The 23,876-nt window shown below is 43.9% G+C and overlaps 3 protein-coding genes across 3 annotated transcripts; 1 reads left to right on the plus strand and 2 right to left on the minus strand.

The window, feature by feature from the left end:
• Positions 1 to 1,215: 1,215 nt before the first annotated feature.
• Positions 1,216 to 15,345, plus strand: LOC115768836 (synaptic vesicle 2-related protein). The gene is made up of 7 exons (XM_030713533.1): positions 1,216 to 1,262; positions 4,716 to 4,729; positions 5,151 to 5,176; positions 10,884 to 10,894; positions 13,658 to 14,130; positions 14,225 to 14,878; positions 14,948 to 15,345. Exons 1-7 carry the CDS (start codon positions 1,216 to 1,218, stop codon positions 15,343 to 15,345), a joined length of 1,623 nt encoding a protein of 540 aa, XP_030569393.1.
• On the minus strand, positions 2,158 to 7,778 carry LOC115768842. The gene is made up of 2 exons (XM_030713538.1): positions 7,553 to 7,778; positions 2,158 to 6,314 (listed from the first exon to the last, which is right to left on the minus strand). The coding sequence occupies exons 1-2, from the start codon at positions 7,776 to 7,778 to the stop codon at positions 5,452 to 5,454; spliced, it is 1,089 nt and encodes a 362-aa protein (XP_030569398.1). The 3' UTR covers positions 2,158 to 5,451.
• LOC115768843 lies at positions 6,240 to 12,012 on the minus strand. The gene is made up of 2 exons (XM_030713539.1): positions 11,626 to 12,012; positions 6,240 to 6,314 (listed from the first exon to the last, which is right to left on the minus strand). Exon 1 carries the CDS (start codon positions 11,919 to 11,921, stop codon positions 11,679 to 11,681), a length of 243 nt encoding a protein of 80 aa, XP_030569399.1. The 5' UTR covers positions 11,922 to 12,012; the 3' UTR covers positions 6,240 to 6,314; positions 11,626 to 11,678.
• Positions 15,346 to 23,876: the final 8,531 nt, after the last annotated feature.

Raw genomic sequence — 23,876 nt, forward strand, 5'->3', positions numbered from 1 at the left:
CTACGCGATTTGAAGCTAATGATAACATATATTTGTAACGTATTACTTATCCATAATTGTTAATAAAATTCTGATCCAGACACAGCTTTATTATATTCTCAGCATACCAATATTATTCGACCAGAAAGTAAAAGCAGATGCGACCTTGAATTTACCGCCAGCCAAATGAAGAGCACAGCTTAAACTATATGTATATATATATATATATATATCTATTTTCTTTGTTGTTGATATTTTTGATATATTTTAGATGAGTAGGGAGTGTGTACTAAGTACGTAGTTCATAAGAAAGCAATTGCATATTTATTTAAGCATCTGCCGAGGCTGTTGACAAACTTTTGACTCTATATACCGCACAGCACCACCAAAAGGCCGTGCACCACCACCAAATAACCCTGAAAGACGGAGAGCGAGAGTGGGCGCTGACTTGCACAAATTGTGGATGGACGGCTATTCTTAGCGGTATCTGGGTGGGTATTTAAGTTTTATAGCACGTTCTTATTGTTGCCGTTGTCTCATATCGCAGTCTTTTGTTATTGTGCGGTGCTTGGCTTTTCGAGCACCTTGTACGCATCGCGTGCCCCGTAAAGGGTGTTCCAAATCCTCTGAAAACAATTAACAATTAACATTTGACTAAGTCGAAAATATATATTTCGATTAATCAAGTTCTTTGATCAATTGCTGGATGTTCTATACCCTAGCAACAAAATTCTATGGAAAGATTCTGTAAAGAAGTTTTTGCATATATATGTATATATATGTAATATATATACTCGAAGTATACAAATGGATTTGGATTTCTGGATAGGCGCACTTCCGTGTGGGTATCCGACAGTCGGGCATACCCAACGACAGGTTTCACTTGTATGTTTTATCGGTTTGAGTGCTTTTTAGTTTACGCACTTATCGCTATCCATCCATTGTTTTACAGAACCACCTTGTAATCGGCCCAGACGTACAGCATTATCCAAAGATAAATTATGCTTAAAGTGCGGCTCGGAGTTTTGTGGCTTCCCAGTCGAATTTTGGCAGCGACAACAGTCGCATCCGAACTTTAGCTATACCTATAAAAACTCTGGAAGCCTTCGGATTAGCCAGATACCAGTCGAGCCTCTAGCCAAGTGCAGTGTGATTTTTTTTCTGCTCGTCTTCATTCTAAAAGATTCGGATTTATTTATTTATTTATTATTTTTTTTTTTTGATAATCAAAGCTCAATGGATAATCCGGGCTATGTGATTGATTGCGAGTGCGAGTTCGGTGAGTTTTATCGTTCGAAATGGTTCCAACTGGTCAAAAATATATTTAATCGTTCGAAATGGTTCCAACTGGTTCACGTTAAGCTTATTAACGGGAACTAGTTCCGCAACATTAATGTCCTAATTGAATTGTGACAAAAACAAAACCAAAAAAAAAAAAACAAAAAACGTGCAATCCGGAAATATGATTGATAAGGGCGCGTGTTTGTTTTCCACTGATAAGTGGATCGTAATGTTTATGTTTATGTGAGCTGTAAAGTTCATAAGGTTTTAATTAGTGCAAACAGAGATTTGTTCGATACCCTGTAAACAGTGCAATGCCCCAAGCGGGTAAACTCTTGCACGGGTAAATTGTGCATATGAAAGACGGGTTTCTTTTTTAAGCACAAAACTGAGCCAATTTGCTAGAGAGTACTGGAAACACCTTTAAGGATTTATGCTCAGGATTTAAATAGTTCGAATCCTAGAAATTTCTTCTATGCCTTAGTTTAAAGGAATTGCGAACAATTTGTGCACGGATATGGCAATAACTTTTCAATATATATATATATATATACTTTTTTTTTTTGATTTAGTCAAGATTTTTCACAATCAAAATGCAAAGTTTTCTGATTTTCATATTGAGCTTCAGAGCTTTAGCAAAGCTCCAATTTGTTGAAGCATGAAAAAACGGATTTTGCAACCATATTCTTGTCTCAAAACAAAACTTCTTTTGTGTTTATTCAGCTCTGTTTCACCTGAAAGAGATTCTTAGTATTCTAGTATTTTTTACTCTAAACGGGTTTTTCTTGTTGTGCTCACAGGGTAGCCGCGCGTCGACTACTTGCGCCTTGTTTATCGCAAGTGTCATTTGTTTGACTAAAGTTGGGCAAAAGTCAGTTTAAAGTTTTGTTTTAATAGTTTGTTCTATGCTTTATTATTGCCAAAATGACTTGTTTCTCGTCTAAGTACACAACGTACATGTGTGTGTGTGTGTGTGTGTGTGTGTATGTGTGTATTTGTTATTTAATACGCAAGTACATGTTCATCAGATACAAATACATTTACAGGATACAATTCTATGTCATAAAGCCATATAGTTTTCATATATATTTATCTATAATATATATATATATATATATATATGTATATATATGTGTATAGATATATAATCATATATTCATATATTCGTCAACTCAATTCTCTTGTGTAAAATGCGTGTTATTTTCATATTTTCTTGCTTTGATTGTGGTGTGGATATGATATGGGGTCTTCCTCTTGTTGGGGTTTGCATTTGCAGCTCCTTTCCTATATGTGTGAGTGCGCCACAGCAGTTTATTGATTGGATTGGATATGCCCTATTGGGTTATATATGCAGGGTATATGTCTGTGAGAAACGAAATTATCGCCGTACACATCGGAAAACTGAATTCATATTTGAATTAATTGTTCATTACCTTAAAGTTTTTGAAACTCTTAAAAAGTCTGTCTACAACATTTCATAAAATTAATTAAATAAATTAGTTTGTCAGATGTGCGGTGGCCGGTTCGAATCCATTCCATTTGCAACTCGCACATTTACAATATTTCCGAACTACTGAAAAACTTGCATATTTTGTTGATAAACATTTCAGCTTAGGTTAAGTTCAATGCTGGTTCGAACTCAACACACCTTTGTTTTGCAAACCGTTTTCGAACTCAATTTTATGTTTTTTGTCTTTCAAAATTCGTTTGCAGCCTGTTAAAAAAATTATGTTTTCCGGATATTCGAATTTGTTTGCCAATGCGAACACTCAAAACTTGAGGGATTTTTTGCACAAATCTATCAAACTAACCGAAGTAAATATTTAAAAAACTTGAACTCTAGCATTTATCTACCAAAAAATGTAAACTCTCATTTGAATATAAAACTCGTTTGTTTCTTCTTATCAAATTTTTACGTTTGTTGCTTTTTGCATTTAAATATTGACTTTCTGATAAGTCCATATATTTGGAAATACTCTAATTTGTCGCTAATTAGAAATATATTTGGTACGAATGCCTGACTAGATGATCCTAGAATATAGATATATATTTATATATGTATATATGTATGTGTGTATATATTGTTCTTGTTTTTCTTTCTTTTTTAGGAACAAACATTGTATCAAAAACCGTTTTGATCAAATTTCACTAAAAAAGAAAAAAACGTTTTCTCTCGCTAACTTTCAACGCTACCAACTCGCAAATCTCAACTGAAAATGTTGAAGAACATTTTTGTTTTGTTGTTTTTTTTTTGTTTTTGTTTTCTTTAAAAAAAGGTATAAAAAACACACATATATATGCATTTATATATACGCTTGTACATGTACGAGCTTTAGCCAATTGCGAAGACAAACCCACGCAAATTTCCATAGCATACTTTTGAGGGCGGCAGAAACTTTGGTCTCGGTTCCGTTGGATTTGCCTCGAATATGAAACTCGGAATGTGGATAATATGTATATATGCATATATTATGGCCTCTATATAGCTATAGTGTATATACAAATACCATATAAATTGTTATCGTTATCAATTGTTGTGTTCAATCTATGAAATATTCATGCAATTTGCCAAGCTGAACCCTCTCCGATATTTTCGTTGATGCCGAATGCCGTGAGATCTATATATATATATAGATATATAGTTTTGTGAATTGTTGTGAGAGTGTGTTTGTTGGTTATACTTAATTGTTTTTGTTTCTTTTTTTAACTAGTTATTGTTGTTGCCTTAAAGCAGTGTCCTAGGTGGGGTGTCGTTGCTTGCCGCTGCGAGTGACGCTCTATTTGGAGTGGGTCCCGTCTAGGTACATATGTATACAAGTACCTAACTATCGTATTTAACTATTTCTTTTACTTTTGACTATAACTATTATTGAGTATTGCGTTCGCCGTGTTATGCCTTAGTTGTGAACGTGTGTGTGTGTGTGTTTGGTTCTAGAAAGTAGGTTAAGTAATGCCCCTCTATATAGGTTTTTTCTTTTTGTTGATATAGTTAGATATATATGTATATATATATACGTATTGAAGGTGTGTTCATTGCAATGTTTGTGGTATTTATCAAAGTCTCCAGCTTTCTTCTCTGGTTTATAAATTATTTGAGCACAAATTTTGGGGCTGGGTTCCTCAATAGAACCCGTTAGTATACCCAAAAACGATCCTATCGATTGGGTTTATCCAATTAATATCGTGTAAATAATGGCTCGTTCCCACTGGGCTTCGTTTCTAACATATTTTTCAAGCTCCTGTTAAAGTTAGTTGCCGTTTTAACATGAAGTTTAATACCAAATTTGGCATGGCAGTGTTGCCACCTTTACAAAAATTAACCATAAATTTGACTGTTAACCATCAATATGCAAAACTCTGTTTATACATAAGGATTTATGTTTATCGTGTTTTCTGCTGTCTCTTTTGGTATTTACGAGAGTCGAGCTCTAGGAGTACTTATAACATTATCTAAGCTTAGAGCCTGGTAGTTCCCCCGTTAATATATCTACTATTCGAAACGTCTACACTAAAACAATTTTTTTTAGTGTATGTATAATTGCAATTTTGCAAACAGTTCAGAGGGGAAAAAAAAGAATTTGAGTATTTCGGAGTTGCCAGCCAGTTTAAAAGGTGAAGCTAAATTTACAAGCAGCTAGATTTAGCAGCCCGCTAATCTACCTGGTAAATATTCTGCAAGTTAAATTGTACCTGCGAGTTCAAAATAAATACGCCCTCAACGCTTTGAAAACTTGTTGATAGGATCAAAGCGTTGCCAATTTGAAAACCTTCTTAATGAAAACCATTTCAACTAACATGAACTTTACAAGGCAGTTGAGAAAAGCTGCCCTTTCACTGTTCACAGTCGAGTCAAACAGCCAGAAGAGCTCTACATGGTTCCAAAGAAGAAGAAGAAAATAACCTAGTGGAAACCCCGGTCACATTCAACTCTGATATATACTTTATATATATATATATGTGTGTGTGTGTGTGTGTATAGGTATATTTGACGCATCTGCCGTCGCTTTGGGAGTATAGTACAGTAGTACTTGTGATATGAGAGTGTCCGAGTCTCAATTCCGTGCCAGAATTCCCCAGCCATCTGGTGCATGCCAGATGCTTAAAGTAAAGTATCTTTAGCTAAACTTTGGCCAACTATTTAACGCTTTGTGTGTGTGTGTGTGTTAGTTATTGGGGCAACATTTGCAGCGCTTACTTCTCGAAGATTAGCTCGCCGGTGAGGAACGGATTGAGGTAGGTCTGCGCATCGTAGCCGGACACGGTGGCCGTGGTGGTGCGTCGTCGCACCTGGGCACCACCCAGGCCGCGTCGCTCGCCATGCGCATGACTGTGGCTGTGGTGCGGCGGACGCTTCTCGCTGTTGCTCGGACTGAGGATCAGCGGTATGGGCATCGAGGTGTACAGCTGCAGCGGCTGCTGCAGTATGGTGCCGGCTGCCGGATTCAGCGGTGTGTCCATGTAGCCGTGTGGTGCCGCCGCCGTTGGCTGCTCGCCCAGCGCATATCCGGCGGAGGCTGTGCTGCTGGCCGGCAATGTGGAGCCGCTGCGTTCCGGCTGCTTTTTGGGCCCAATGCCGCCGGAGCGCCCACGATGATGCTTGTAGTGGCCAGCGCGGTGGCTCTTGCGCTTCAGATGTGCCATGCCCTCCGCCGGCGGGGATGTATCCAGCACCAGGGGCATGTGGTGCGCCGACCCGTCCACATTTGACGGCGGCTCTAGGCGATAGGCGACCGGATTGCTGCTGCTGCTGCTGCTGCTGTTGTTGTTGTTGTTGGAGTGGGCGACGGGTGGCTTCTTGAGCGGCTCACGCAAGTGCGGATGCGGATGTGGATGTGCCTGTATAATGGTGGCCGTGGCGAACACCTCCTGGAAGCGATTGCTCGCCTCCAGCTGCTGCAGCTGGAGATGTTGCTTCTGCAGGAACTGCTGGCGCTGCAATTGCAAATGGTTCAGGATGCGATACTGCTCGAGGATGTGCTTGTAGAACTGCTCTGCGGTGACTTCCGATGAGTTTATTAGGCGTATGGCAATCTTTTCGGGTATCACAATTTTGTCTGCAACGTTAAAACGGAAAGTAATCAAACTACAAATATACCAAAATGCTCCAGGCAGCAATGCCCAACTGACAGATACCCTGTGTCTGCCTATGGACAGAGCTCTACTTCCCGTCCTTTTGGCATACCCTGCATCCATTTTTAATGGATAAAAATTAGCATATTTAAGAGGCCTAAGCTACCCGACACTCTATATTATATAAATGCTTGATCGGGCTCAAGTTTTTGTTAAATGAACGATAACTCAGAGTCGGAAGAGCTCCACGAGCGAGTATACATAAAACCAGAATATTCAATTGTTTGGTTTACCCACAAGCTTTGCCCTTTAAAAAAGAATCTGATTGGTGAAGATAGCGCCTTGGACTCTGGGATATACACACGTTTGCTTGTCACATTGAAGCTCTGAAAATTTCAAAAAGATCGGACCACAAACACCGAAGTTAATCAAGACATATTGCAGGGCCTGAGTCCTAGGGAAGTAACTGGAATGTTTGTGACAGCAGCTTGTGGCTGGGTGCAGAGTATCTGTTAGTCGTGCATGCCCGACTAGAGCGCTCAAATCCTAATGGGGCTACTTTATAAAATGCATCAGTGAATATTATTTATAATATAGCCACTATTTTTGGGCTGAACCAATTTCATGGCTGGTGACAATGCGATTATTGAACCGCAAAAGCCATGCACACATGCACAGGCGCGCACACATACACACGCACAAGATAGCCCATTGACCCAATTTCGAGTTGATTTACAACACTAAAAAAAAAAGGACAAATGCAACAAATGCAAAAACACAACCATGCTAACTCGCACGCCCCTTCGGCATGTGCAAAGCCCAACGAGAACCGCAAAAGCCGACAGCGTTCCGAGCCGTTACCGTTACCGTTATTGTTTGACACACCCCCCGCCCACCGCCCGTCGTCACTCTTCATTTAACGAGAGGCGATGAATCGGTTAGGTATTGCATGGCAGGGCAGGGCAGGGCAGGGCAGGGGTAAGAGTTGGTGTGCAATTTAGCTGTAGCCTAGTTGTAAGCCTGTGTCCCAGTTTGATTTAGTGGCGCGTCCGCAGACCCAAATGAGTTCATCAATTGACCATAGTGACCCCGCCCCCTCCCCACCTACCCCTTCACCAGCTTGCTAACTGGCAAATGCAGTTAGAGTTACCGTTAAGTTTGTGATTAAACGGTCATTGGGTTGATTAGCCAGCCCTCACACTTAGCCACCTGCCGCACTTACCGCACTGATTGGCCTTGGTAACAAAAGGCCGTATGGTCGGATCCCATATGAATATATAGTATAGCGACAGCATTATGGCCGCCAGCGATACGCAGAGCACATAGACGGCCACCGTTAGGATGCGGATGACCTTACGGTTGCTCTGCTGCGGCTGATAGCAACGGCTTATTGTCTCCGTTGGCGGCAGTTTCACTTTCTCCTCGAGCGAATTGACTTTGGAATTCATATTCGCTGTTTCTAGTTGCTGTTGTTGTTTTTGTTGTTGTTGTTGTTGCTGCTCTCTTTTGATTCTCGTTGTGTTTGTTTTTCTTATTTGATTTCGTTGCCAGTTTTGATTGGGCTGTCTTGTTAATTATTTATTACTGCTGTGCACTTTCCTTTTTCTTGTTTCTCTTCTTTTCTTCTTTCTTTTTTTCTTTTTGATATGTTCAGCTTCTTTTGTGTTTGGATTTTCGCGTTTGGCAGTGCAATTGGTTAGTCTAGTTGTTGTACATAAATGCAAAGTTTTTGTAGTTTCTTGTTGTTGTTGTTGTTATTATTATTGTTGACGCGTCGCGCTGCGCTTTACAGTTACAGTTTACAGCCGCCGCCGCAGTCGCAGTCACAAAAAAAGCTGCCAACCGACGCGTCCAGCGAATGCAAGCGAAATGACGCCCCAGCACAAAAAGCTTCAGCCGTAAGCAGAGCCTTTCTGCTGCTGCTTCTGCTGCTGCTGCCTCAGTCAATGCAGGAGTCATCGGCAGCGGCATCGCCTGCTCCTCGGCTGCAGCACTTCGTGCCGCGTAGCCTTCGTGTCAGGCAGCCGCATCTCTTTCTCTCGCTCGCTCTCTCTCACTCCAACCAACAGCCCTTGCGATCCTCTACAATGTGCTGCGCTTTTTCGGCATCTTTCGCATATAATTTCATTCATAAAATGCCTGTTTACTCCACGCCAGCTGTCGCTGCTCGCTGCTTGCTGCTCATTTCGCTCATTTTCATTTACATATAAATTTCGACGCCTGCGTCGGCATCGGCGTCTGGATGCGGTCCGTTAGTTGTCGTGTTGTTGTGTTTAACTGCAACTGGCACGCGCCGCTGGCATTCCAAACAAAAACATAGCCAAGCTGCTCTGTAACTGTAACTGCGACTGCGGCAGCGGCAGCGGCAGTGGCAGAGACAGAGGCAGCACATCGGCACGTCTTGAGGCCTGCCACTGCTTTATGTGTCAAGAGCGCGACGCCCACGCCGCACGGCCCACGGTCCACGGCCGACGCGCGTTTTGGTTGTTTATTGCACGCGGAAATGCAAATGCGCGCCTGATTTTGCCCGCAAAATGAATGATTAATAAATAAATAATTGAAAGAAAAAAAACTGTTTTAACATCTATCAATTGGTCGTAAAATTGAAATGAAATCATGTTCCAAACATTTCTCGCCAATTAATTGCCATTCTTCTCTATTGCGCGGCAGCGGTCGCAGCTGCGCTGCAGTTGCCTGCAATCACATCTGCCTGCTTTATGTGTGACCATGCCCGCGCAACCTTCGCAGGCGGCGTTGCGAAGGACAACAGCGGGCAATTCGTATACACATGTACATACATATGTATGTATGTATGTATGTATGTATGTATGCACATATGTAAATAAATATGCTTGTATTTATTGTTTTTGTGCGTTTTGCTTGGGCAACTTTCGCTGTTGGTCGTCCTGCACCTGCACCTTTCGCTTCCAAGCGCCATGCGCTGCTTTATTGCTTTTTGATGCTCTGCACTACAAAGTTGGCGAATAGGGAATACCCACTTGATCTCTTAAATATCAATAGTTGCAAAGTGCTCGAAATACATACGTACAGTGGGAGCTCTCTTGAGTTCCCGTAAGAAATGTGGCCTGTCTCTTCTCTTCTACTACGAGCACTCTTATATTTTGCAACGCCAGCGCAGCTCAGCAACAACATGGCCGATAAAAAGCAAACGGATCGTAAGCTCCTCACAAAGTTGAATACATTTATATTTGTGATTATATTCTCTTCTACTACCACTCTTCTACTCTGCATACAAAACCCATCCATACTAGCTGCATTATGTATACGCCCTGTAAAACTTCTGTTGCATTATTGAAAGCTAGCATAAAGCTCTTATATAACTCTGCTATTGTACAGCTACAGGGTATTCGCCTAACGTGTCCTCTCCGCACTGCGCAAAACTTTTACTTGTTTTCCATTTCGATTCGGCAATCCGTTCGTCAGCGGTCGGTCGGTCGGTCGGTCGTTCGGTGGGTCGGTCGCCGTTGACTGGAGGTTAATAATCTGCAACTGGGTCACTAGGACAACGGCGAAACGAATGCAACTAAAGGCTGGCAGGCACAGAGCGCAAGAGAGCAAGAGAGCAAGAGAGCGAGAGCGCGATAGGGGGAGAGCGGACATCGGCTTGGACTCCGAACGATTGCAGCGTTTGGCCATTGATTTTGTTGAATAAGCGAGATTCTCTCACACACACACACACATTCATCATGTGGCTCGCCAAAATGTAGGCCACACGCCCAGTTTCAGTTTTTGCACCCACACTCAGGCAGCAACCCCCCCACACCCCCCGCACACCAGGCCAGCGACTGTAACATTGCTTGCAAATGGCCCTCAAGGATTCCTTTCAGGTGTCGCGCCACCTTGAACAGGAAACAACTCAAAACAGTGCATGATAATCTGATAAACTCTTTAACTGCCAAACTAACTGTATTCCAGTTACGTATAAGTTGGCTTATACGGCCACTCTTATACCTGCCAAAGAGCTGCAACAATAAGCTAATTTGAAGTGCGATAAATTTGTGTGTTCTGAATGAAACTTTGTCGAAAAGACGAGATGAAAGGGCGTGCTCGACTAGCTGTTACCCTGTATGCAAAGAGCTCTGATATATAATATATAAGTTAATTAAGTTTTAAAAGTTTTTTCGTTGAGAACTATTCAATTTTTACGCAATTTTAAAAAATATAGGAAATATATATGGTATATACAGAGTATATATGGAGAATATATAGATTTTATAGTATAGAATAGAATCCGCTTGAAAATAGTTTGAAATATCTGACTTATTGGGGCTTGAGGGATATATCAATTCTATCTGACTGCGAAAATCTCCCATACTACTAAATACTACAAGTTCCATCTGGTAGCCGACTATATATATATAAAGAAGAAGAAACCGTATCGCTTGGCCTTACCAACATGGGCATCTGGTCCCGGGCTGCGCAAAAGGCATTAGCCAAAAGCCGGCGGCTTCTTTGGACCCTTGAAGACGGGCGGCATGCGCGAGTCCCAGAAGAAGATGTGATAGATGGACAGTATGAAGCCGAGGCTGCAGAGGCCGCACAAGTAGATGACAAGGATAAAGTAGCGGGCGAAGCGTTCCGAGCATGTCGGCTCGGCGAACACAATCTCCTCCAGCTGCGGCGATTTGGGCACGTACGAGTAGGCGGCGCGCCGGGGCGTGCCGCTGCTGGCGAGCCGTACGCTGCGCGAGCTGCCAATGCTGGACGGTTCCTGGTCGCGCACATTGGAGCCAATGAGATTGACAATTTTGGCCAAGTTAACATTGACCGCCGGCGTCTCGGCTGACATGCTGAACCGATCTCTGGACGTGGGACTCTATCAGCTTCTGGACACTGGGCCTGGCCTGGCCTGGCTTGTTAAGCGTCGCACCGATTACTGATTTCATTTTATTGACGCTGACGTCGATTAAATCAAAATCGGACACGGATGACGCAAGCGAACGCAGACCTGACCCACTCGGTACGGCTGGCTGTCCGGGCTTTGGGGCTCTGCGATTTAGTGGAACGTGCTAAAGCGGATTAGTTTTATGCGTGTCTGTCAGCTTTTTTTTCTCTTCTCTTTTCTCTCTGCATATCAGAGGGTCCAGAGCCCGGCGGAGGCAACCTCTAGTTGGCAACCTTAGTCCGGCACCCGAGACCCTACCTTCTTTCGATTAGTTGCCCACACGCCCTCTTGCTGCCCCATTAATCCGAGTGTTTAGTCATAGCAAATGCCAGACAAAGCCGGCTAACTAAAACCCAATCCCCAATCCCCAATCCAAGCGGAACACTCACCCAAAAAAAAGGTTTCGATGATGGTTGCGGCAAGGGGTCTCCCCTATCCCGGCTTAGCCAATTGGATGCGTATGCTTGAAGACGGGCAGCGGCGGCATGCGCGAGTCCCAGATGAATAGATAGTACATGGCCAGCGTTAGGCCCATGCCGCTGACGCCGCCCATATAGAGGATTAGGGTGAGGAGCCGGAATGTTTTCGATTCGAAGAAATCATCCGATTTGGGCACGGGAATCTCCTCGTCCTTGGCCTCCTTGACCACAGCGGCCAGGTTGGTCAACATTGACGACGACGCCATACTCTCCCTCTATATATATGTATATATATAGGTGTAGATATATATTTGTAACTGTGTTTAACCCCAACGAGAAACCGTTCGAATCTGCGGTCTTCCACGGCTTGGCGTCTCTGGAGGCGAACTGAATGGCGGCGGGCGCTTGACGTTGCGCTTTGCCACATTTGCTGTGTGTTTTGCGGTTTACACTGCTGCTTCTTCTTCCTCTTCTTCTTCTTCTTCTTTTCCTGCTGCTTCTTCTTTCTGCTCTCTGCTTCTGGTCGAGCGATTTGGGCACTGCCCTCAGGTCCGAGCCGGGGCAGCGTCTTGACCGCCACGCTAATAAGATTCACACCTCCACCCGCTGCCTGTACATACCCCCTTCCTTGCCCCTCCCCCCTTCACCAACCTCTTGTGCCACCTGGTGAGCCACATAACGTGCGCTATTCTTTGGCCACTTGACCTGGTTTGATTTGTTGTCAACGTTGCGACGTCATTTATTTTGTATACCCTGTACCCAGCAAAGGCGCTTAAGTAAGGGTATATTGATCATGTGAGAGGCTATGCAACAGGCAGAAGGTGGCATCTGCGCCTTCATTAAGGACATTTCCCAGCGCTCAGAAAAACTAGACTTCAGATTTGGCATATATCTTTTCCATACTTCTCGTTTTTTTTTTTAACATGCAAACAGCAGCAAAAGCGCATGTTAAAGTGCATGTTAACTTTGATGCGAAAAACTCTACTTCAAATTTCTTACTTCTCTTTTGTTTAACAGCCGAAGCGCTTGAAAACGTGTTTGTTAACGTTGATGCGAAAAACCAGACTTCAAAGTTGGCATATATCCTTTCCTTACTTCTCTTTTTTCTAACATACGAACATAGACACATTAACCGCATGTTAAAGTGTCTGTTAACTTATATGCAAAAAGTAAATTTTAAATTGGGAATATATCCTTTCCTTGTCCCTTTTCTTTTTGTAACGGCCAAAGTGCATGTTAAAGTGCCTGTTAAATTTGATGCGATAGTCAAATCTAGCAACCCTGAGCTACGTTTTGTGTTGAAGTCTTGCATATGTTTGGAATGTTCTCTACTTTTAATTAAAGATAAGGTTTCTGGCATTTATTGAATTATTGTAGGGTATGTGCTCGTCTAGCAGCTCAGTTTGTTGTTGGCAAATCCAATTAGAAAACACGACAGTCGTAAGTTCTGTGTGTGTGCTTTTTCGCTCAAGGGTATGGGCTAATGTGTGTTTGTGTGAAATGGCGGTGGGGTAGCTCGGCTGGGACTCACCTCTTGGTACTCATGCACCTTCTGCACCGGCTGACCGCCAATTGAGACGGGAAACCTGAGATGAATGTCCGGCATGCCGGAGTCAAAGAAGATGAGATAGTATAGGGCCAGCGCCATGCCCAGGCCACTGATGCCGCTTAGATAGATGACAATGGAGATCAGGCGAAAGGTTCTCGACTCGAAGAACGCCGACGTCGGCTGCTCCTTGGGCAGACGCACATCGTCCGCCAGCGGATCGGGCGAGCCAGTGCTTGCGGCCGCGCTTGCCATCGCAACTGGGCCCGTTCCATGGCGGCGTCGCTGTACTTAAGGCGATGCCAATTATGCAAATGAGCGGGCGGATAATAGTTTAAATGCCAACTGACAGCCGGATTGACACTGACACTGACACTGATTGATCGTGATTGATGTGCGACTTATTGCAGGCACTGTGGCGAAATGCGGCAAGCCGGCCGCATGCCGGGAATACAGCTTCGAGGAGGCGATCACACTGACCGGTGTCGGACGGTTCCACCTGAAGCTGCTGCTCATCTGCGGACTGTGCTTCATGGCCGTCATGGTGGAGATAATGGGCGTCAGCCTGATCCTGCCGCTGGTCAAGTGCGATCTGATGGCCACGCTCGAACAGCAGGGCATATTGGCCTCCTCCGGTTTTCTGGGCGTGGTGCTCAGCTCGCACGCGATGGGCTTCCTGGCGGATACCTGGGGCCGTGTGGCCACGCTGCGCTACGCGATACTGTTCAGCGCCATCTGCTCGGTGGTGTCCGCCTTTTCGGTTAACATTTGGATGCTGATTGTGTTCCGCTTCCTCACGGGCTTCTTCATCTCCGGCGGACAGGCGTGCGTGTTCAGCCTGTGCGGTGAGTTCCATGGCAACAAGTCGCGTGTTCGCCACGTGACGCTCCTCTCCTGCTTCATGTGCATTGCCATGATGTTTGCACCAGGTAGGTCCACGGCTCAACAGTTCGAACAGTAGCGAAGCCTTTGCTAATCCTCCTACTCTTCCTTCTCCCTGCTTGGTCCTGCCTGCTCTCGCAGCTGTGGCCATTGGCATTCTGCCACTCCAGCTGAAGGGCTCGCTGCTGGGCTTGAGGCTCTCCTCGTGGCGTGTGTTCCTCATCGCGGATGTCTCCGTGTCTGTGCTGGCGCTGCTGGGTCTCTTCCTGCTGCCCGAGACGCCCAAGTATCTGCTCGTCCAGGGTCGTGTCGACGAGGCGCTCGCAACGCTGCGCCGCATCTACGCCTCGAACTCGGGCCGACCCTCGGCCGAGTATCCAGTGCAGCGTTTGGCCACGCAGAGCGGCGGCGCCAGCTTGTCCAGTGTGCACGGCTTCTGTGATGCAGTGCATCTCATCTGGCAGCAGACAGTGCCGCTCTTCTATCGCACCCGAGTGCTGCACACACTTAACATCTGCATTATACAGTTTCTCATCTACGGCATCGCCCAGGGCTTCTTCATGTGGTTCCCCACCATACTCAACGAGCTGGGCAAGGAGAGCGCCCAGGGCTCGCTGCTCTGCACCGTGCTCCAGGGCTTCAACGCCGCTGGCGAGACATCCGTGGACGGCAGCTGTATTATGACCGCCGACATCAATACCTACCAGGTGATGATCACCATTGGCGGCGCCTTCACCATCATCTACTTGATATTCGCCTACACCATTGATCTGATTGGCAAGCGGAATCTATTGAGTGAGTATTTTGCGCAAGACAGATCCTCGCCAGACTTGACCTCGCGCCTCTCTCTCGCTCACCTTGCAGTTGGCTGGATGCTGCTCACGATTGTCTGCCTGGCCCTGCTCCACTGGCTGCGGAACTTCGCCCTGGTGGTGATCGCCCTGACTTTGGCCATGGCCATCGGCAACTGCGGCGGCCTGGTCAGCACCATTGCGATGGACTTCTATCCGACGCAGATAAACGCGATGGGCATGTGCTTCATCATGATGGTGGGCCGCCTGGGCGCCGTCGTCGGCAGCAATCTGCTGGGCCGGCTCATGTTCAGCAGCTGCGAGGCCAGCTTCTGGGCCGTGCTCGTCCTGGTCGTGGTGCTCAGCGTGATGGCATACTTTCTGCCCGATCAGGCCAGGCCCAAGGCCAGGCGGCAATCCTCAGCTGCCGCCGCCGCCGCTGCCGACAGCCAGGAAATTAGCTCTAAGTAACTGTAGCCCCTACTATCTAACTATGTAGTTGTAAAAAAAAAAGAAAAACAACAACAAACAAAAAACTAGATGAATTCTACATGGAACGGGAACGTCAATGGGAACGGGTATGAGAATGGCACCGAGCTGGGGGAACTGGAACGGGCACGGGAACAGGAACGGGAACGGGAACGGGAACGGGAACGGGAACGGGAACGAGAGCAATTGCATTGGAAATGGATTAAGTAAATGTTTGTGCTCATTTCTACAGTTGTTGTTCTATTATACCCTGTAAGCCGAATGTGCGGCTGGATGGGGTATATTCAGTCGAGCGAAGTTTTTGTAACAAACAATCTTTTCTTCTTCAAAATCAGTTTTGAGCAGGTTTTTTATTGAAACAAATGGAACTAGAAAGTATTGCCCACAGAATTCCGACTAAATCCTATCAAAATCCTCTGCAAAACGGGGAAAACTTAAGTTGCTTGATCCTGAGTGCGGGAGGGTTTCACTTTAATCTAGTCCAAATAAATACATATATATACATAATTTTTTTAAGAGAAATGTGATGTATACTATAATGTGTTAACAGGGTATATCATGATGCATGAAAAATCTACGTATTAATTTAAAACTCTTAGTTAAGCAATGGGTATCTCGCAGTCGTGCACACAAGCCTGGAGCCTTTGCTGTTGTCGTCAAAGTTGTCATTGCCGATAGCTGCATATAGGGTATATCATGTGATATGCATATGGAAATGTTAAGAATTAAGCTCTGAACTCTTGAAGTATGCAAAACACGAGGCATGCACCATGAACCCAGAAGCTAGGTATTCATTTCAGGCTCTTACTAAAGCAATGGGTATCTCACAGTCGTGCACCCAAGCCTTGAGCTGTTGTCATTGCCGATAGCTGCTGCAGCTGCATTAACATTCTTGACATTGCCTCGCTGTCTGTGTGTGTCTGTGTGCGCTTGTGTACTTGTGTCGTGGGGAGGCAGAGTGGCAGAGTGGCTCTTGGGGCGGCACAGAGTCGCCTCTAAACGCATTCCAGCCGCATCGCCGCATCGTCGGATAGCCGCATCTGCAATCGTAAGTACGCTGTTTATTTATACAGTGAACGGTGTTTGCACCACAGTCTGAGCGATCTCTGCCGAGTTTGAAGAGTCCGAAGAGTCCGCCCCAGCTGCCAATCATAAATACAAGTACGTAACACACACGTTGTCATTGCCAGGCGGCATCTGGCATCGGGACCAGCCTAACTGCGCATTTGTCGACTTATATGGCATAGACAGATAACCAAATAACAACTGCCAGTCCCAGTCCCAGTCCCAGTCCCAGTCCCAGTCCCAGTCATAGTCCCACTGCCCGTGCCCGAGCCCGTGCCAGTTCCATTAGCCAGTTCCGTTGCACAGTGGAGCAATTCAAACAACTTGCCGGCGCACAGTGGGCCCTACAGAAAAAATTTGTTGCAGCAATGTTATCTCAATCCGAACAAAAAGGCCAAGAAAAGCTCCATATTAATTATGCCCTATAAAATGGGTCGAATGGACATCCGTTCTGTATATAAAAGCTATTTCGTCTCACTTATTGACTGCCTGATTGACTGACTGATTGTCTGATTGACTGATTAACTAGACAATCAATCCGAAAAAGGGCCAAGAAAAACTTCAAGTCAATTATTCCCTACAAAATACAAAATGGGTCGAATAGAAATCCGTTCTGTATATGTTATATAAACTATTTCTGTCTGATTGACTTACTGATTGTCTGATTGACTGATTAACTATCACCATCATTGTTCACCATCAATCAATGAGTATAATGAAATTGCTAAGCATCTCTTATATATTTTTAATTTATTCTCTATTTTTATTCTCTTTATCGTCATCAATCAGTTTTAATATCATCTCCTATAAATCTTCTATCTTCAATTCACTAATTCATCTTGTATCCATCAGCCCTTTATCATCGTCAATCAATAAATAATACCCATCCTTTATCCATCCTATATCTGACTTCTCTTTATCATCACTGAATAGCATTCACATTCTATCTTTATTCTCTTAATCGTCATCAATCAGTCTTCTAATCCTCTTCTACAAATCTTCCCCTAATCATCATCAATCATTATCAATCAATAAGTAAAGCTCACTTTCCACCAATATTCTACCCGTCTTTTATCTATCTTTAACCCATCTTATATAGTATATATTTTTTCTCTATTCTTTGTGCTCTATTTATCTTCTATCGCTTTTCGCTTTATCATCATCAATCAGTCTTCTCATTCTCTTCTTCCATCTTCAATCCATCTTTCGTTTATAATCATCAATCATCATAGATCTATAAGTAGAGCTCTATCCTTATCCATCTCATATATATTTTTCTCTAGCTCTCTTCTCTGTGTGGTCATCAATCATCATCAATCATGCTACCCAATTTCTATCTATCTATAATCGATCTTCTATCTATCTTAAATTTATCTTCTATCTTCTATGTATGGTATATTTTTACAACTTCCATCTAGCTTATATCGTGTGCTTCATCAAGCTAACCTATACCGCAATACATCTATATCTGCATCTTATAGACTGTACCACATGTCTCTGCCCCTACTTCTTTCACCTCCCCCTTCCCTCGCCACCACTCTGTTTTTTGTGGGCCATGATTGCTTTCTGTGGGGCGTGTCTGTGTGGCATGTGCATCTGTTGAGTGTGGGCCGCCAGAGCACTAATGTCGCGGCAATTAAGGAGCAGCAACTGTCGTTCATCAATCATGGCAACCAGGTAGAAGGGACTGCCGACTGGGGTTCGCGTATGTTGACCCACAATGGGCCACAAATTAGGCGGCAAGTGTGTGTGTGTGATGTGTGTGGTGCGGCTGCTATGCAAATAGAGAGACAAGTGCCAGCAATTTGGGGTACTGGGCAGAAGAAGCAGGTGGCGCTCGTCTACGTTGACTGACTGCTAACTGGGCAACAAGCACGACAGCAACAACATCTTGAAGAGGACGCCCCACAAGCGACGTGCCGTGAAATAAAATCAGAGATAAAAGTCGCACGTCCAAATGGAGCAGCATCAACTGGCTAAGAGCAACGGCAACGGCAACTGGCAAATGGCAAAAATAGCTAAATAGTCGACTTAGGCAAATTGGCACGAGGCGATCGCAATGCCAACTGGCAACTGGCAACTGGCAACTGGCAACCGGCAACTGGCAACCGGCAACTGGCCAGTGGAGCAGCAATCGGAGCAGCAACTGACGGCAGGTGAGTTGAGGAATTACAATGATGCGATGCCAGTCATAGAACGAGGCGACGTTAATAGATTTACACGCCAACTGAAACAAGCCAGAAATGAAAGACAACAACTACAGCAACAACACGGCAGCAACAACACGGCAGCAACAACACGGCAGCAACAACACGGCAGCAACTGTTGCTGATGATGCCAAATTGAAAAGTAGACTGCGCATGCGTGGAATGGCAATGAGAATGAGCACAGAATCAAACGCAGAACAACTGACAAAACACACAACGAACAACGAACAACGAACTGTGCAACTCTGCAACTCTGCAACTGTGCAACTGTTGCAGCTAAACAGTTGCCACAGCATACAGTTGCCGTTGATGAGCACAGCAGACCAACAGTTGCCCCGGGCAGCGGCAACATTGTTGCCCAGTTGCCCAGTTGCCTAGCTTGCCCCTGTGTTGCACGGCTCGCCCATGTAGAGCTAATGAAGCGAGCGGATGCGGCGCTTAGACGCAGCAATCAATTGTCTTATACTGTCTGGCAACTCTGTTCAAATGTGCTTGGATATACGCCTTATAATAGAGGCACTTTATAAAGGTAATACAAATAATAACTATGCAAAATAAATGATTATTATATACATAAATATTATGTTTATATATATATATACATATAGAATATCATATCATCAAGTATAATTATATGTCTACATACATTGGCAAGGGAATCACACATTATTTAGTTAGCATATCGATATCACATTAAAGATAATGCTTCAGCATCATATTCAGTTTATTAGTAAAGCTTTTGATAAATACTGTTATTTGTATGATGTATGGCAACCCTTTGAAATAAATAGAAAAAACCTGAAAAGTAATTTAGCCTAAGGGCACAACAAAGAAAATATCTGATAAAAAGGAACTTCCATGCAAATACTATATCGCCGTTAATCACAATTTTTCGTATACTTAATTAAGATTTTCGTTATAATTTTTCTTTTATTTTCATGAACATTTTCTAACCAACATACACCAAAAGCTATCAATTTTTGTAAATACATATTCAAAATCCGCAAAATCCATCCATAAAATAAAAACAGGAACTGTTTATGCTGCATTACAAATTCTTTAAAAAACATAATTCGGCTTACATACTATATGCAGGCCTAAGTGGAACAAAATAAGTAGACACTATGGCTTTGCAAGTGTTGCCACCTAGCCAAACATAAAGAGGAAGAAAGATCTTACAAAATGACAGTTGTTATCTGGCAGTTCATAACGGGCATTGCCTGCTGCGTACAGGGACATTGCGGTATGTGTATATCGCAAGATGAGCATGTATGTCTGTGTGTGTGAGTCGCATAAACAAGGTTGGTGACGAGGACGCAGACAAAGACGAAAGCGTAGACGCAGACGACGTCGACGCCCGCCAAGTCAAACGTTATTTAATCAGAATCGCAAAGGCAAAGGCACAGCCAGAGAGACAGACAGAGAGAAATAACTGGCCAGCAGACGTCTCAGCAGCGTCTGTAGCAAAACAGCAACAACGACAGGTGCCTGGCAGCGACGGCGACGGCGACGGCGGCAGCGACTGCTTGAAAAATGCAGCAAGAAATAAAAGCTGGCGTGTGGAGTATGCGAACGCGGCGGCCAATCAATTCTGAGAAATGAAAACGCCGTCTTCGGCATCGGCTGTTGTTCTTGTTGTTGCTGTTGTTGTTGTTGTTGCTGTTGTTGTTGTTGTTGTTGTTGCTGGCACAATTGTGCGATGGCTGCCAGTCCGCAGGCAAAGCAAAAGCCACAGCCACACATAAACATAAAAGAATGCGAAGAAATGCAAAATGCAAACACTACGAGCCACTTTCCAAATGCATTCATGATGTTTACCGTTGAAATGCGCCCAGTTGCCGCTCTGTGACTGTGTGCAAAAGAGAGGCAGCATCGCAGACTGAAGCTGAGACTGCGGCAGCGGCAGAGGCACTGGCAGCGGCTGCACTGGCTCTTGCAACGGTCGTGTTACTGCGGTCTCTAACAACAAGCGTGGAGAAAAGCACACAGACAACAACAACTTTGAATCAAGCACGCACACATGCGCACAAAGCAGCAGATGCAGCGCGCACACACACAAGTGCTGCCCGCAGGGTTGCCAATCGCGCTGATTTTAACAGGTTTAGCTAAAAGAAAATTATACCACATATTAACAACAAATAAAAAATAAATAAAAATAAGCTGCACATTAATTAAAACATATATTTTCGTACATTATTTATATTTAATGCAAATCGAGACTTGCTCAAAAATGCACTAAAATGTGATTATTAAGATATACCAAATATATATTCAAAAACCTGCTACTTTTGTGTTTACCAATTTATCGTGTGTATTTAAATAAAGATTGGCAACTCTGTTGGCCGCAGCAATAACAACATCAACAACAACAAATTAGCCGCAGCAGCCGCCTCTGCCGTTTGCTTTTAATGAACGCTGCGCGCTTTAAGTTCAAGTTCAAGTGCGCTTCGGCGTCGACTGCACTGTCACTTAACAGATCCTGCAGGAGCTTTAAATTGCTGCTGCAACCTTTTGAAACGTCCAATTACCAAATGATTCAGCAATATAAGTGCAGCTAATCAGGCGAACTGTGAAGCAAAGAGTGCTAATTGAGCCTGTTGAGTGCCAGTTATATGCTGGCGACGCGTCGGCTGCTCTGCTGTGCTCATTTGTGCAGTTGACGTCGCTGTCGACGGCGACGGCGCAACAATATATCGTTGAGAGCGTCGGCGCAGCCAGTTACAGGCGGCTGCCTCTACTCTGCCGCAGATTTTGCTATGTGCATGTGTGTGTGTCTTGTCTTGTCTTGAATTTCTTCTTCTGTTCCCGACAGTTACATTACGAGGCCAAAGAAAGTATCTTGGCTGGCTCGCGTGTATTTCGCGTTCGTCGCTCGACGAGTTCACACGTCTTTGGCTCGCTTGGCGCATCTAACACAGAATCCGAAACCGATTCTGAGTCCGAATCAAAATCCGAATCCGAATTCCGCTCGGATCGTGAACGAGTCTCGTTTTTTGTCTCGTGCTCTAGCCCCAGCCAGACGCCCAGTGCCAGTGTCAGTGTATTAAATTCTTATTTTTTTTTTGCTGTTCTGTTGTTCTTTTCGCAATTACCGTTATTCAAACACACGCACACATACACACCACAGACTTAGCGGAGATCTTACAGTGAAGTGAGTGTTATTGTTGTTGCTGCCAGACATAAGTCAGCCCTGAGTGGGTAATTAAACATAAAAAGAAAAAAAAAAAACACAAAAAGGAAACTAAAGAATCTATATATTTTTTTCTGGTGTTTACATTTTTTGTTTTTTAATTTTCTGTGCAAAAAACAAGAGAAACAAAAATTGTGTGCGCTAAAGGATGCCAATTTGATTCCAATCAGATCAAATGGGACACAAGCTAAACGAAGTGGAAGAAGAAGCTGCATTAAATACCGCTGCAATTGCACAGTGCCGGGGGGAGGGTCTGCTGTTGCGGGGCAGGTTGCAAGCGTATTCGGCATTTCATGCTTTCTAATTTTTTCCAATTAGCACAAAAGCTGTCTGTGCGCTCCCCCCACCCCTCTCGTTCTCGGTCTGCGCTCAATTGAGAATCGAAAAACTGAAATCAAAGTTTTCCGTTGCGGATGTTTTTCACATCTTTCACCGCCAAAGCAACAGAAATATTATAAAAATCATTACGCACACAAATCAAAGCGACACACAAAAAGTGGCTTGACATGATGTGCTTGCCCCCCCCCCCCCCCCCTTCCGTATACCTAGAATTATAAAAAAAAAATAAATTCCCATATACTCGTTACTTATTGACAATTTAACCAATGCCATTCACATTCCCCATTCACACACACACACACACACACACACACACATATGTTCTGTTCTTTTTGCTGTGTGTGTCCGCGGCTACCGATATGCAGGCCGAGCGAAAGAAAGAGGGAGAGACAAACTCACACACACACGCACACACACATGCTTATGTGTCAAATGGCAACTAATCACTAATCAGTTGGCATCATGATCAGCCGCTTGGACTTTTCAACTTTTCAATGTGAAAAATACTTTATGATAGCCCCCCCCCCCCCCCCCCCCCCCCCCCCCCGCACCCTTGTCAAGACACACACACACACACACACACACCCCGCATTTCACCTGAGTTGCTTGGCTGGTTACCTGGCTGCTTGGCTGGTTCTTATTTACGTTTAAGTGTTGTGCAGCGCTCTGTCGATTTCACTTCAGCTTCTTCTTCAGAGCACTTGCATGTTCTTCTTCTTCTTCTACGACTACTTTTTTTTATCGTTATTTTGTTATTTATTTTATTTACTTTTATTACCTTTTTTTTTGGTTGCTATTTTGTATGCGCTCGCTTTAGACTTTAGTCCGAAAGCTAATAAAATCTTTGACAACACACACACACACACACACACATACATATCACGCAGAAAGCTCTGATTGGGTAAAGCTTTGCAGGACCAACGGATCGAGAGCGCGCGCGCAAGAGCGTTAAAAACGAGGACATTTGCTTTTCAACGGTAAGTGCTCGATATAAGAGTAGTATATAAGAGTAGAGAGAGTATAAGAGCCAAAGCTCTACACAATTTCTATGGCATATTTGCACGTCCCTCAATAATGTGGATAAGGCAGCATAAATAGCGTTGCCAGACAGGCAGCAGTTCTTAGTAATTTATGTTGGCAGCGCTAATCATTTGAAAATGCCGCTGTCAACCGTTATTCGAGATTTGCTACCCGGCCTTTAACTGTGAACTGATCTAATTATTAACTTCAAGCCAAGTTAACTTACTCAGAATTAGCCTGCGTTGTCGAAGTCTTCGATCTCTTTATAGACAATTCGCTTTGTATATGACAAATTATTACTGGGCTTTAGTTGAAAGATGGCTTGACATATTATTATGTTTGATTTCAGATATTTTGTATAAAGTATTTTTTTCTGTCTCTATTATGCCATCATTTTTAATCGTATCTTTTCTTTTCGCCAAATATAACGAATGCAAATGCTGCTTTTACTGCTGTGCATATATTATTTATTATTTAATAAACCTGGTTCTGGCTTTTTCTTCTTGAAATATTCTTAATTTCTTTACCTTCACGCTGTCAATACAAATTATGAACTTGATCTTAATCAATTCTTTTTCAATAAAGACATATTTTTTTTGTGGCGCCTATATTTTCTCTTAGTGTATTGATGATAATTAGGTTTTAACGCGAGCCTAATGAGTTCACAAATCAATCAAATCAAATCAAATCAA

This window comes from Drosophila novamexicana, unplaced genomic scaffold (assembly GCF_003285875.2).
Source record: "Drosophila novamexicana strain 15010-1031.04,08,12 unplaced genomic scaffold, DnovRS2.1 tig00002052-arrow-arrow-pilon, whole genome shotgun sequence".
Lineage (NCBI taxonomy): Eukaryota > Metazoa > Arthropoda > Insecta > Diptera > Drosophilidae > Drosophila > Drosophila novamexicana.